Source organism: Barbus barbus, assembly GCF_936440315.1.
Source record: "Barbus barbus genome assembly, chromosome: 40".
Lineage (NCBI taxonomy): Eukaryota > Metazoa > Chordata > Actinopteri > Cypriniformes > Cyprinidae > Barbus > Barbus barbus.
In genome coordinates, this window is record NC_136718.1 from 9583325 (window position 1) to 9599705 (window position 16381).

The 16381-nt window shown below is 37.7% G+C and overlaps 1 protein-coding gene across 1 annotated transcript in view; it reads right to left on the reverse strand.

Moving 5' to 3' along the window:
* The window catches only part of LOC306859587 (XK-related protein 7-like), a gene marked incomplete at its 3' end in the record, with an annotated part of 67296 nt that extends 59769 nt beyond the window's left edge, over window positions 1–7527 (reverse strand). The window contains exon 1 of the mRNA XM_079400689.1: window positions 6978–7527. Coding sequence (XP_079256815.1) covers window positions 6978–7453 — 476 coding nt within the window. The 5' untranslated portion in view covers window positions 7454–7527. The remainder of the gene's footprint in view (window positions 1–6977) is intronic.
* Between the last annotated feature and the right edge of the window lie 8854 nt (window positions 7528–16381).

A 16381-nucleotide genomic window follows, 5' to 3' on the forward strand; every position in this document is an offset into this window, starting at 1 on the left:
TGGCCCTGCAGGCTCCGCCCAAGCTCAAGCTCCTTGCCCTGCCGGCTCCGCCCAAGCTCCTTGCCCTGCAGGCTCCGCCCAAACTCAAGCTCCTTGCCCTGCCGGCTCCGCCCAAGCTCAAGCTCCTTGCCCTGCAGGCTCCGCCCAAACCCAAGCTCCTTGGTCTGACGGCTCCGTCCTTGCTTCCTGTCCTGCCGGGGCTGCCCTTCCTGCCTGCCAAGCTGCTGGCTCCGCCCTGGCCTCCTGACGGGACTCCTGAAGCGTTTGATCCCACCTGGTCTGTCCCACCGGCCTCGCTCTGGCCATCTGCCAGGTCTCCCGACTGCTTGAGCCTCCCTGGCTCAACCCTCCCGTCCCACCCTGGACTATTCTAAAGACTTCCTGGGCTTATTTACTGGCTCTGGCTTGGCTTCCCTCCCTCCCACCCTTCCTTGTCTCTGTGTGTTGACCCCTGTCTGTCTTGTGTTCTCATGTTGTGCTAGTCTTGTCTTGTGTCATGTTCCTGTCTTGTTTTTGGTGTCCTCATTAACTAAATATTAAGTCTTTTTCACTTTAATCTATGTTAATTCTATCTGTTCCAATACTTTTGCTCACATGAAAAATGGGTGGGTTCAAACAAAAGGTGATATCTTCTAAGCTGTGTGTCAGATCCAGATGTAAATACCTGGAAATAAAAGCCGGCATGCAAATCTCTTGTCTGATATTCATCTTTTGATGTCAAACCTAAATATTTTCTGTCTACAGCAAAAATAAAGGAATTGGCCTCACTGTCCCAATACTTTTGGAGGGAAGTGTATATATATATTAGTATTTTCCTTTCTGTGGAAAAGCTGCTTGTCATGTGCTTTGGTACATCATGCGACTCTCATCACCATCTGCTTTTGGTGGTTATCAAATGTATTACAAAGGAACAAAACAGATTTCAGTACTTCATAGGTTGGTATATTAACATTAATGAAATACATTTTTAAATTGAAGTTGAATCCGTAAAACCTAAAATGCTGCTACCGTATTTTTTATGGTAAAATTCTGGCAACCACAGCTGCTGTTTTTTTTACCATAAATTTTATGGATTTTTTTCCCCCGTAAATGTGTTCTGCCACAGAACACATGCTATAAGGGCATGAGTGTAAGTCCTGACATGAAGACCTCTCCAGCTCTAAGAAACATCCAATATTGAAATCAATATTGTATATCTGTGCTGTTTGCTGTTCTCGCCAAAGTTGAAATAACATCCCTGGACGTAAGTACAGTCCCTAAATCCACTCTTACACACACCTGCTGGCAAAACTCTCTTCAACTCACTCTGACATGAAGATGGGTACACTGAGGCATTCACATACAGTACAAACAGCACCCAGCGTAATCTATATTCAGCTGCTGTGTTTAGGAAACCTGTGAACACTCGCTTCCCTTCACAAATACACACACAGTGTCTGTCACTCCATTGTGAGTATTTTTCCAGCATCTGCTGTGAAGAACTGGGTCAGCTCCGACAAAACAGACAGCATCAGGATCTTTAGGAAGGGAATGAGATGGCAAGACTGACAAGTGGATAGAGGGATGGCAGGGGAGAGGAGACAAAAGACAACCTCCCGTCTTCTAACCTGTTCTTAATGACGGCCGTATCTAATAAGGAATTATTTTCTGGGAAAATGTCACTTTGAGGTGTGTACTCGAGGTGTTTTCTGCTTTAAAATGCTCCTCACGCACGCCGGCTGCGGTGTAATGCCTTCAGCTCGGTGAGAATATCCCCATCAACTCCCTTAATGGGCCAGTGGATACACTCCACTGCCTCACACACCTGCAACACACATATCACAACAGCTGCTCTGTGCTTGAGTGCATCTGTGTGTGCGTGTGTCTGGGGTGTTAAAACAGGTCCAACTAAGCCTTTTCTTCAGCTTGGCAAAACGTGTTGTTTGAGAAAATGGAAACTTTATGTAGCCTAAAAGAGTTTCTCAAGTAGTTCTAGTGTCTCACAGAGGATTGCAACGCAAACCACGCCGTACAATACAGAATCGCTTCTGATTTAAGCCTGTATTTTAGTGTTGAACACTCAAACAGCTATGAAAGTTTTAGTATACACTACTGTTCAAAAGTTTGAGGTCAGTGAGAGTTTTTAATCATTTATATAATGCTTATATTCGATGAGTATGGATTAAATTTGACAAAAGTGACAGTTAAGACATTTATAATGATTTCTATTTCAGAATAAATGTTGTTCTTTTGAACTTTCTATTTATAAAATAATCCTGAACAAAAATATTTCCACAAAAATATAAGCAGCACATCATTTTTTTCAACACTTATTTAAAAAATAAATCACAAAATCAGTATATTAGAATGATTTTTGAAGGATCGTGTGACACTGAAGACTGGAATAATGAGTAATTGCCATCACAGCAATTCATTATTTTTTTTACATTTTTTTTAATCAAAATGTAATAATATTTCACAAAATTACTGTTGTTACTGTATTTTTTCATTTGACATTAAGAAAAGAAAACAGCAGTATACAGTTCTTTTGCATAAGTGTCAGTATTAAAAAAAGATTAAAATCATGTGAAATGAATGCAAAACACCTCAATGATAAATATGCCGTGAAAAATGTTAGTATTTTCTATTCTAATGTCATTTTTAATAATGAAAAATTAAAAAACAATTACCATGGGCCATTGCTATGGATGATATAAACATTATTTTTCATCTATTTTCAGTCATTGTCTTGCATATTTCTCACTGGATTTGTGTCGGTATTCATTAAAAAGTCTAAAATATAAAGCAATTTAAAGTTGAACCGTCAGTCTGCTCATTTTAAAAAATATGTGCAGAGTCACAGTTCCCTAGTGTTTTTATTTGCCTAGGTAGAAGCTAAATTGATATGTGTTTAATGGTGTGTGACATTAAAATTCATTCATTTTTACAACAGATGCAATAAAGTCATATGTCACTGAGACGGAAATGAAAGACCATTCAATTTTCTTATGTAGTGGCTCATTTTATACAGTTCACTTTTGTTTACAGTGTGATAAGTTGTTACCTGCCACTTGTGGGAATGAATGAATGAATGAATAAATGGATTGTTTGGCTGCTCTTCTCTGTTATACTTGTGACATTCACTGCAAGTTCAGATCCTTCAGTGCATTGTGCAGTATTTTTTAAAGAAGTTATCAGATCTATCATCAGAAACTTAGTTTTGCTTACCACATTTTTTCTCACATTTAGTCAGCAAGTGCTCCTTTCAGATCCTGTTTAAAACTATTTGTGCACATCTCATAGATTTCTGGTTTAAACAGGTTGATCTCTGCAAAATACAAGATGACAAGATGAAATCACCACAATCTATTCACTAATCTCGGACAAATCTATATAAAATGAACATATGATCTTAGCCATTGTGAGCAACAGATCAAGGACCAGTGATACATCCGTAAAATGCAATCTCACACACCACATGCTTCACATAATAACTGATCTAGGGATGACTCTGTTGATTTGGCTTGCTTTGTAAATCTAGTTCCAGCTCTCTGCAGCTGATTCAGACTTTTCCAGTTCTGGTTTATGTGAACGGCGTGCATTGATCTCTCCTTGAGTCAGAATTTCCAATAACTGAATGTTCTCAGTTGCTTTATGCCTCTTTAATCTGCTCTTTATGACTGCTAGAGTAGTGCTAGATGTTTGACTAGTGATATTCAAAAATACTGTCGACCAGCCAAGTCCACCGAGGTGTTGCTGTGAATACATCAGTTTGAGATCAGGTCACATGGATTTTATCTGAGAAAACAGAAACCTCACTCAAACAACAAACAGACTGCTAAAGCACTGCACAGATGTCCTAATGTGACATGATACTGTGTAAGCACACGCACATACACACACACATTCACAAATCAGACCAGTGAATATGACCTCTAAAACAGTGATTCCCTATCAGTGGCACACAAGGAGCTTCCAGAGAGTACTTGAAAATGGGGTTGTTTCTTTCTTTTTTTATTGAAACATAAAACAAATATTATTATGCATTAATACATTAATAACAAATAAAAAAATATATACTAGGTGTGCCATGATTTTTTAAAAGTTAATTTAAGAATGTACAGGGCTTGTCAATTAAAGTGTCATTATTTATAAAGACAGTGGACATTGTTCTTCACAAAAATGAAAAACTCTGTTCTATTTTTCTCCCATCACATCTCAGTCAATCAAAGCACAGAAACTAATATCTTAGTAGAAACAGTTATAAAGAATCTATATTTGCCATTGACATTTATGCTTTTAGCAGATGCTTTTATCCATAGCTTTTATCCTTTGCATTCAAGTTATATTTCATCAGTTTCTTGGATGCCAAACCCATAACTCTACTTTATGAACTACAGAAATGCAGAACAAGGAACCCACCACTGTACTGAATGTTTTTTATTTATAAAATCTAAAGTAATAATATACCAAATTAATTGTAAAACAAAGAAATTAATTAAGTTAATTAATTAAATTAAGTGTGTGTATATATATATATATATATATATATATATATATATGTGTATGTATATTACACTATATATCAGAAATATATAGTATAGTAATATACTGTACCAAACTAATTTACAGAAAATAAAGAAATTAATCACTGCTGTCACAGTGCACACACGAGGAGGACACAGGAACACGCAGACGAGGATGTAACTCAAATAATAGTCTTTACTGAACACAACACGGCAGGGCAAGGCTGATACAGACAGGAACACCGGGGAGTAACGAGTAGACCAGACGGAATCAAACTCAACAGACAGGACTATAAATACACAGGTTAATCATAGATAATTACACGGCTGGACAAGAATTAACTAATAAACACATTTAACAAGGACAGGAAACAAACCAAATATGGACACAAGAGGCAGGAACACATGACACACAGGACAGAGGACTGACAACTGCATAGTTTTATTTTATCTTAATATTATTCATAATGCTAAATATCTGGTATGCATAAAAAAAAAAATTGGTTTACTGAAAAGTCTGTTAAAACATATAGGCAAATCACAACCAGATATAGACATGATTTTTCTTTCTTTTTTTTTCTTGGGGAATCTGCATAATGGATTTAAACATGCTGTATAAATATATATTAGTATAACTTAGACCTTCTACAGCATAACCATAAATTATCCAAAATATTTAATAAACAAATGTGCAAGAGGCAGAAGGCGTTCAGAGCTGATGGTAGGAAATCTGCAGAGATTTTTGAAGACTTCTTCAAGCACTGATTTCGTATGGACCTGGTCACGGCTGACAGAAAAAAAAGGTTCTCGCTTACACACAGACATACATATCAACCCATGCAAATACTCAGCATTGCGGTTACAACTGTTCACAATAATAAATCATATTTAGAGAATTCAATTGGGAGGTAAGGAGAGTGAGAGAGAAGGAAAGAGAGGCAACAGGAATTTGTTGTGGAGAACGATGGCAGGAAATGCTATATCCTCTCCCACACAATCACTGAGACACACAGTCCTCCCTGGCCCTGTGTTAATAATTCAGCACTTAACTACCAGTAAAACATTCACGCACATGTGGGAGTAAATCGCTTCCTATGTCCCTGCTCTAGAATAAAGAGAAGCAGCATCTGACAAGGGAAAAGCATTCCTCAGATGCAGTCTTTCCTCAGGGCGCTTTCAGCAATGCATATAGAGCTCAAATGTCATTAACAAAACAAACCTGCTCTGTCCCTCAAGTGCCTGTCTGGTTTCTCTCACAAACATGCTGCATGCCCATTCCAGGCCTCGAGAAGCACAAAAGCCATAAAGCAAAAATAAAACAACATCTTTTGACTCTGTTTCCCTATTACAGTTAACCACTTCTTCCCGAAGAGCATATGATGCTCACAGCAATCTTCAAACCAGCCTTGGCACTTTTGATAACTTCTCCAAGAACAGAGAAAACTATTGGAAGCCTTCCACAGAAGGCCTAAAACAAAAGGATGAAGGCACACAGGCAATGCAAGAATGAGTTATGATCCTCCCCAGAGAAAACCGGCCTGGAAGTTGTCTGTACTCTCTGTACTTAGCCAGTAATGAACCTGTAGGGTTACACAATGCCTGTTTTGTCTGAAGAGGGCTCAGATTTTTAAATTATTTCTAAATCTGTGTACTATTCTTGCGAGATCCGCTGTCGTTTTGAGAAAGTACAAGCACAAACTGTCTCTTTACACAGCAGAGGTTCTCAACTCAGTCACAGGTCTGTTCTGATAGGATACGGATCTGAGGGAAAACCAATGCTAAATGCAAAAAATAACAATATAATGAAGAAGAAACCACTCTGTGTGAGAAAACAAATTATATGATTTTAGTGCGCATTTAAATGCAACATAATGACAACACAAGCAGGTTGCAAACTCATCCTTCTAAGGCATGTATGAAAATGCACAAGGAAAAAAGAAAATTCAATGTAGATTATATTAAACACAACCCATTTGGGTTGCAACATAAAATTTGTGTTCAGACCCACTGTTTTAGGATTTATTGGACACATTTGGGTGCCGTTGGACAGCACAGATGTCTTGAGAATCAGAACGCACGTTTATTGGCTACCGAGTTGCTCTTATTACTTAATTGTTTGCTCCAAAGGACACAGTGAACGTAAGCCAAATACAACATCCATTTCAACATAACCTGAGGGTGACGTGACCGCGGGGCCACCAGAGATGGCACTGGGCGCTCTGTCCACCTTGGCACACCATCTATATATTGGCAACCAGCACAGACGCGCAGCCAAGAGAAGCGAGTCGGGATGTAGTCAGACAGGGATTCAGCTCTTTCCATCTGCTCCCAAAGCATCACCAAGCATGAGAGCCACAATAAGAGTAACATCCATTCCAAAAAACGACACACTATGGATGGAATGAACACCGACTGCCCCAGCGCTCATGGGCTCTGGGAGAAGTTCTGGATATGAGACGTAATGCATCTTACCTCCAGACCTGGCCGAGCTGCAAGATGTGGATGATGGACTGGAAGAGCCAAACAAGCACTCTGCAGCATTTCCGCGTGCCGTTCGCAGGCAGGGTTCTGCCGCTGCCGTTCCGCCGGTCGCTGTCCTTGGTGCTGAAATCGCATCCGTCCCCGCTTGGGGAGGCGCTCATCTCCGAGTAATCATACACGAACCACCTGAAACTTAACACCTGAACCACCGCGGAGGGAACCACCACGAACACTAACGTGAGCCCGAACCACCAATAGTCCCGCCTCAAGTAGTAGTCCGCTGCCAGCCACAGGTCGGTGGCTCCGTCGGAGAAGAAGACCAGGAGGGCGCACAGCATCCAGCAGCAGTCCAGCAGCGAGAAGCGCTTCTCGGCGCGAGGGTGCAGAGGAGCCGCGCTCTGCTCAGGGCCAAGCAGACACCGAGAAGCGCTCTCACACACGGCTGCTCCATCCGATTTAGCGGCCATGTTTGTTGTAGAAAGAGAGTGGGCAAAGGAAAGCGAAGTACAATGAGAGGGGAGGGGGATGTGTGTGCTGGAGAGTGTGTGTGAAAGCTCATGGGAGAGTTGGGAGAGAGAGAGAGGGAGGGGGGGGGGGGGGGGGGGGGGTAACGGACAGACCCCGGGGATATAATTGCTGTACTGGAATACAATAATCCTCGTTTCACAAACCTTTCGTTGGAAAGACTACAAAGATATGCAGCGTCTTGTGAGACTATTGTTTTTTCTTCATAAACGACCAAAACGTGTGAAAATTCAGTGAAATGAAAATGAATGACAGCTTGATAACATACTAAACATATAACCTGAGCTTTTTGTAAGACATATATGGTGTCCAATGTTTGCTACATTTTTCATATTTATGGTTTCATTTTAATACATATTAAGTACTTTTATTAATTTTCTGATTATTTTTCTGACATTCCAGGAATTCCTTAATTCCTTAAAAACATGAATAGCCTAATTGTATATTCACGATGTGGAGTTCTATGGTCTGATTTCATCCATAGTACAGTATGCATGCTAGTGCCATAAAGAAAATGTCATTTGTATCCGTGTTATGATTTTTGACCCATTTTCGCATTCTAGAGGGAAAGTTAACAACATGCTTCGCATTTTAGTTTTTTGTTTGTAAATCTGTAGAGTCAGAATTTAACAGTGTATAATTGTGCGCCAAGTTACTGATGAATAATTCATCAAACTAACTGTTCAGAGCTGTTCATTTGTGACGTCAATTTGTGGGCAATCTGAAAGGTTAATAAAAAAAATAAAATAAATTAAATAGTTTTAGATTTATAAAGTCTTCAACTGCTGTCCGATTTGCTAATCAGGTAATCTCACATCCTTTGTTCCTCCATTTAGCAGCTTGGTAGCACTTAACGTTTTTAAGCACTATGCATAATGCATGATGTACTAATAATAATGTTTAAGACAGATTTTACAAAAAAAAAAAAAAACTAAAAGTACTTAAAAAAGGTAAAAAGAAGTGATTGTCTTACATGTTGTAGGACTTATTTTACTGATTCCATGAACACAAGACACAAGTTGAAACTATCTCATTCATCGAGGCAGCTTATTTAATACATTGTATGTTTTTCATGTGCTTTCAGGTTCATAAATGGAGAATCATAGCACTCGTCCTTTTGTGGTGAAGAATTGGAAATGGTTTATTGATTAGTGGGATGGGCGCGAGCTCGCGCTCTCGATATTTAATGTTTGACAGTGCGAGGCGAGCACGCGGTGTTATTATGACAGCGGAGCTGCTTGTTACTACCCCAATCTAATGAGTTACCATACCTAATGCGCAAGCAGTTTGGTGGATGTTGACTCACAATAATGATAATAATAATTAATAAAGCTCATGCCTCATTATTAACCATTTTCATATGACAACTGTCATGGTGACCACGTCTGATAGACGGGAAAAAAACAAGCCTAAACTTAAAAAATACGAGTTTTGAACTATATTTTTGGGGGGAGATCTAGCCTAATATTGCAGTTTGATGTAACGAATAGATCCAGGGTTGCCAAGTCTGCGTAAAATAACCCAGCAAACAAAATGTAGGGGTGGTAATCGTTTCTTTTTGGACTATGTAAAAATTAATTATTACAGTTTTGAGATCTTGTTCTGATGCTATTTTTCTCTTCTTGTTCATTGTCATACGTTTCAGCACCCTACCAGTCATCTGACACTGTTATAATTGATAGAATGCAAACTGGGTTGAGTAAATTATTTTAAAACAAGCATTTCAGTCAAATTTATGCAATGTCAAACCTTTAACCCCATCAGGGAATAAAATCAACCTGTGTCCACATTTTAAAGGTAATGCAATTGTGTAGGAAAACCATAGACTTGGCAACCCTACATAGATCATAAACCTTTAAAAAATATTGCACTAAAACAGTGAATGAAACTCCCAGTGAATGAGAGCAGTTAGAAATTTGAAGACTGACAGTGAACAGTGACTAAAATTCAACTTGGTCCTACAGAACACAGACCTTCAGAAGACTTAGAATATAACAATGGACTCATATATATTGTGCTATTATTGTGCTTTTATTTTCATTTTATGGAAAAGCGCTTTGTAAAAATTCTTCAAAAATTCTCCTACAACGTTCAAGTTTGATACAACATGAGGGTCAGTAAATAAAGACAGAATTAGATTTTTGTGAGAACTTAAACAGCCAGTCAAATCAAAATGTCCACATAGAGCTTTACAAAAAGAGAGAAAGCATAGGCCAATGTGTTTTTGAATTAGTGAAAAATCAATTCCAAGATAATTTTCAATTTAAAACCCCTTATCTGACAGAATGGAAGTCCAAAAGTATTGCTCATGGACCGTAAGAAATGAGCAGCAGACCTCATTACACTTATTCCATTAAGTCAATTAGTGTTCTAGCTTACTTTGGGATTCGTACTGACAGAGTTGCAGGGTAGGCTCTTTAACTTCCAACAGAGATAAATAACGCTTAGCATTACTGCACGAATCAGATATACGGCATCCGATTTGACATAGAACAGACTCTGACCCGGTCTAACCACTATAGAGAGGTGCAGTGAAATCAAAGGGAAGTTCACAGAAGCAGTGTAAAATTCCAGTTCCCTCTGAGACTGTTGTCCAGTAAATGATAGCTGACCCCAGCTCTTTTGGTTCAGAGGACATTATTGTCCTTTTCAGTGTCAGTTACAACTGCATGAGTGACAGATTGAGTCTTTTGAAGCAGACATGCACACCTATCTTTGTGAGCATCTGTCTGAATAATGAGCTGATGGTGGTGTCAGAGGACTTGAATACATGGGCATTAATCAAAGCTTTTTCAGGTGAGTCAGTGCTTTCTTATGCTGGTGAGCATAAGTGAGCATTCTGTGCTGTGAGACTTATTGTGTTGTGAAGACCCTGCTGTGGGAAGGCTCACATTTGCATCTTGCTTTCGTCTGCTTTTTCACCCCTCTGGCATAATCATATGACCAATGAATCGGACTGTATTCACATTGTATTGGTTCTTGAGTCAGCGGAATTTCAAAGTCATCTCCTCAGCTGTTTCCATCACGTTTCCTGGGGTCTCATCATGCTGATGTTCGTGAAATGTATGTGCTTCCTCTTAAACCAAACACACTCATAAAAAAAAAGATCACTCTGGCAAATTTTATTCTGCAGTAGCAAAGCATCACTATGATGCTAATTTCAAAAGTCTTGCCATTTTCAATTGAGGAGGTGTTTATGTGACACTGTTTTCAAAAAACGGAAAACTTTTTATGCATTTTGGCTGTACATGATAACAGCCTTTATGGAGCCTGAAAACACAAACTTATGATAACAAGTTTCAAAGTGCAAGTTTTTGAAAACAATAGTGTCATCATCTCCATGTGAACTACTAAAAAGAGAATGTGTGAAAACAGTGATGTCATGCACATCTAGTGCTGTCAAATGATTAATTGTGATTAATCGCATCCAAAATAAAAGTTTTTGTTTACATAAGATATGTGTGTGTACTGTGTATATTTAAAATGTATATATAAATACACAAAAATGCATGTATATATTTAAGAAAAATATGTTTGTATTTGTATATTAAATATATTTGCATATAATATAAATTATGTAAATATATACATGTAAATGTTTTCAAAATATATACTGTTAGTGTCACGGATAGTGGGTGTAGAAAACATACATCAAAAAGATCAGGAGAACGACGTAGCATCAACCACGTATACACTTTAATGAACATCAAACTGAGACAAAGATAAGGGGAGAACTGAGGACTTATAAAGGAATGGAAACAAAGGAGCAAACAAGATGATTAATACAAAACAGGTGACTAGAATAAACGAGGATTAACTAAACTACAACAGGAAAAACCAATAAGGACAAACAGGAACTGAACAGAAACCAACACGTGACAGTATGAGTGTGTGTGTATATATATATATATATATATATATATATATATATATATATACATACACAGACATTTGTAAACAAACACTTTTATTTTGGATGCGATTAATCGCGATTAATCATTTGACAGCACTAGCACATACATAGGAGTCTAGGAAAGTGTATGTAAGCAGGGGTGTAATATTTAACTACTGGCCTGGCATGCATAAAACAGCAATTTTAGTCATTTTCGCAGATCCATGTGAACTGGATATAAGCTATATAGAGTTTATTATTTTATCTGGCAGATATATCAGTGGCACTTATTAAAAACTGGAAAAGATAGAAGGCGGCTGTATGCTTTTTATGGTGTGTATGTGTCATGTCCTGAGTGCTCGAATGAACGCAAGGGATTCAAATATTAGTCCATTTATTCTAAGCAAGTGCAAGCAGCTCTTAAAGATATGAATGTAAATAGATGTTTTTTTTCCTCTGGTGATTTGTATGTGTTGTCATTGAGATTTCCATTCTCTATTGTACTATTGAAGAAAACCGTCCAACCAATAAGATTCACGATTTTGAATCTATTACAGAATCTTACAGATATTGAAAGCATTACAGCATGTAAAAAAAAATGTCTAGGGAAGGATACTTTACTCACACAAGAAGAGTAAGTGAGTTAATATAAATGTTATATTTATATAAAGCAGGATGGCATTTAATGGGAAACACTGATAGATATGTTTATGATGTGATACACTGAAGACTCAGCACGTCTGTCATGTCTTATCTCCACCTCTGTCACAACTACAACTAGGGGTCTTAAAAACCACAAGGCACTATGAATTAATAATATTATGTCATATTTATATAATATTTACAATCTATTTCAACATATACAACAGTCCAGGCTGTCTAAGTGGCTGTTTGTCATGATATGCACGAATGTATTACTCTATCGCTAGAAGGCATGTGATGTTACGCTCGTCTCGTGTTTGAAACGCTCAGTTTGTTTGTGTGTCAGCGGCAGGAATCTGGTGCAGGCTGTCAGCTGCCATGTCTGCTCGCCGTTGTTTGTCTGGTCCTCTCACCCTGGTAAGATGACTGCCAAGCCACTGCTGCCGCACCGATCTGGTGATCCGCCACGACAGGCTGACATTGGGAGAAGATGGTTCAAAGAAAAGGCATGAGGGGACTGAAGTCAACTCTGAAAATCCAATGGAGCAAAGACACAAAAGAAAACTGGAAAGAAAACCTGTCTCGGGAAACTACTTTGAAGCTATAGCCAGCGAAGCGACACATAATTTGAAGCAGTTAAAGCTATGGTTTTGAAAAAGTATTCAGCTACACTCAAAGATACTACCAATGACTCAATACATTCAGGCAGACTCACTTAAATAATATTACTAGTAGTAGTTCTCATAAAAAGATTAGGTATAGTAGGCTACATCTTCTTTTTATAGTGTACACAAACTATTTAAGTGGTCAATATATTCTAAAATACAGTACATAACTACCAGTGTCAGACCTCTGTTGTGTGTGTATGGTGTTTCCACGTGCTCCCTGTGTTTCCATGCCCATATTTGGTTTGTTTCCTGTCCTCGTTTGATGTCATTAGTAGTTTATTCTGTTCCAGCCGTGTTCGTCTGATTATCCCTGATATTTAAGTCCTGTCTGTGTTGTGGTATGTCGTCTGGTTTACTCCCCACTCACCGGTGTTTGATGTCTGTGAGTTTGCATTGTCCTTCCCTGGCTTCATTAAAGATGTTATTTGAGTTTAGTCCTCGTGTCTGCATGTCCTTGATCCTCCCTGCTGTGTGCACCGTGACAACCAGATTATATAGTCTATAACTTGACGACTGTCTAACTTTATGCCAAAGAACAAAATACAAATGCAATGCAAAAATGAATCTGCCGTCTAATAAAGAGCAGCAGTCATGCTGCCTTCACTTCAAAGTGAGCACACAATATTACAACACCATTCGTATTCAGTTTGGGAAAAAATTCTACAGAAGTAGCCTAAAAAGGAAACAATGGACCAGACAGATTTTTATTACAGTATTTCGGAATTGAAAATGATTCAATTATTTATTTAAATCGCATATTTACGCATGGCATCTAGCAAAAACTTATCTTTTTCATTAAAAAAACATGAAAGTTGAGTAAATAATTTGCTGTTTAGAAGCTCTTTTGCTAGTAAAATAACTCACATTCATAACTAACAGATTTAACATGATAACTATAAAGTTTTAATAAACATTAAACATTTTTGAGAAGAGTCCATTCCACAGTGATAATGACAGAGGAACAATATCATTTGAATTATATTTTTTTTTCTTCAGCTGGTGAATAAAAACATTGACAGCCAATTACTAGACTTTCAAGAGCTCAAGACTTTAAAGCGGCAGACAACATAACTGCAGCATGCGCTTTACAGTGAACAAAATGTTATCATCTGTTTGAACACTAATATAGTTATCTTTCATGGTGTGAAGGACCTTTAGTCATGTTTTTACATTTTATGCCCTTCCAACACCATAACTTGAGTTTTAACCTTGTGTGGTCATTTACATGGTCATACCTAAATATTTCTGACTGTCAACATGAACTGTAGGTCATTTCTATTATATGTGACAAAAACAATCATAAGGAGCTTGAGCTAAATAAATAAGCTTTTCATTGATGTATGGTTTGTTAGGATAGGACAATATTTGGCTGAGATACAACTATTTGAAACCTAGAATCTGAGGGTGCAAAAAAATAAAATCTAAATATTGATAAAATTACCTTAAAAGTTGTCCAAATGAATTTCTTAACAATGCATATTATAATAATAATAAAAAAAAGTTTTTATATATTTACTATAGGAAATTATACAAAATATCTCCAAGGTACTTTTTGGCATAAAAGAAAATTTTATCATTTTGACCCATACAATGTATTGTTGGCAATTGCTACAAATATACCCTTGCTACTTATGACTGGTTTTGTGATCCAGGGTCACATATGAGATCTGTAACACCTCTTTTAATGTCGCATGTAACCCATCCATAGCTTACCTAATGAGCTACAATATAACAAAAACTTATATTTTGGCCTAACAAACAAAAATATTAAGACTTTTTTTCATTTATTTTTTTACCATATCTACTTAGCCAGGACCACTAATAAGTATGAACAATAATAATAGTGACAATTGCCTTAGCAGGCACCACTAATTACAATTTTTAATTACTAGTAGCTCCACACTCCACAAATTATTACATATCCAGTAAATGTTCTTCATTCATATTACTCAGAACTTATGTAGGCTAATTATACCATAACATGAACTTTGTACTTGCATGTAATATGTGACCCTCTCTCTGAGGCAATAAAGGGGAAATGTGTCATTTATAAGTATTGATCTCTGGTGCAGAATGGTTTGCTGTGTATCAAACAGTCTAAACAGTGTATTAACTCCAAATGAGGCACATCTGTTCAGTAAATCAGCTTGTTGTTGCCACATCTATTTCCCCAATCAAATGTGTTCGTAACCCATTAGCTGTTTGTTTCTCAAACGATTAGCTGTGTTTGGCAAGCTTCTAAGTACCAACCACTAAAACAAGTGATAAATTAGCTAAAATGCTGAAAGCTTTTATTAGATAAATGGACAGGTTAGTCATGGTAGCACCATATTTAATTTTAACAGGAAAACAAGGCTGTGAGGGATAGAAGTACTGTGTTCAGTGGGTTGAACTGTTGTTAAATCATACCGATTTTTGAGTCTTTCTGAGAAAAAAAAAAAAATCTGTACTCTGAAGGGTTAGGCTACTCATGTCATGTGCATGATATTTGCTAAGTATAAAGATACTTCAAAAATACCTCACTACTACTACTATAATACATTGCCAAAACATAAGGAGCTGCGATAGTAATGCTGAAAATGCGTTTACCTACAGTGAGTTGTTGCAGCACGTGCTGGTGTTGAACTTTGTTGACTGTTGTTTTGTAGGCTTGATTGTGTTTATGGGGTGCAGTCTAAAGTGTGTTAATGCTTTGTTAAAAAACAACAACAACAAAGAAACGCTCATATAAATTATTTCCTGTTTTTATGAAGCCCCTCAGAAATATGCAATCTGGTCCAGTGTGTTGTAATTCGCTAAACCACCTCTAAAGCACATCTAAACGTCCCGCCCCTCACCTCAGAATGCACTCCGGTTGTATTGAAAACAATACTCAATATTGCTTATCAATTGGAGCCAGATTGAGACGCAGAGGATATTAGTGATGAGGATAGCGCAGATCCTGTGCAAGCACAGCTCTTAATATAATAATATACAAATAGATTTTTTCGTGCACCCCTAGTTTTGTTGGCATGGCAACAACTCTTCCTCTTCTCTATAAAAGCAGAGCAACATGGCCTCGCCCCCTTTGTTGCATCTTCCCGGGGACGAGATTTATGTAAATTTCTGGGTTTGTGACGTCACAAACCCAGGAAGTAACTCATTGTGGTCCCTACGAGCCGTTTTTGTAGGCATTAAACTGCCAGATATCTCTGTTTACATTGAACTTTCAGCATTGTAACTTTGCAGATATTGTTTAAGCTCAAACAGCAACATTACACACTAACTAACGTTAAAAAAGTGAAATCGCAATCAACCTCCCCTTTAATAAAGCACATTTTCATGGATTAAAACGATAAGATGCCCTGGCAGATTTGGATTCAGTCGATGTATCCACTTCCAGCAATCTTTTCGTTCTCTGTGTTCTCCTTGGTGGTAAACAGTTACTGTTTTACAGAGTAAGAAACGATCCAAACGATTTAGTGCATGAGTGATCGTGGTACGAATGATTTACACTGAATCGCGAACCGGCTTGCAAACTACTATATTTGGACTGATTCAAAAGAGTTATTCGTTTGAGAATCGCACATCCTTATTTCTATTGTCTAAAGTCTAAACAGCCTACAGGAAGAGAGAGCAGAAGCTAGAAAGCCTTATATGCTTATTATATATATATATATATATATATA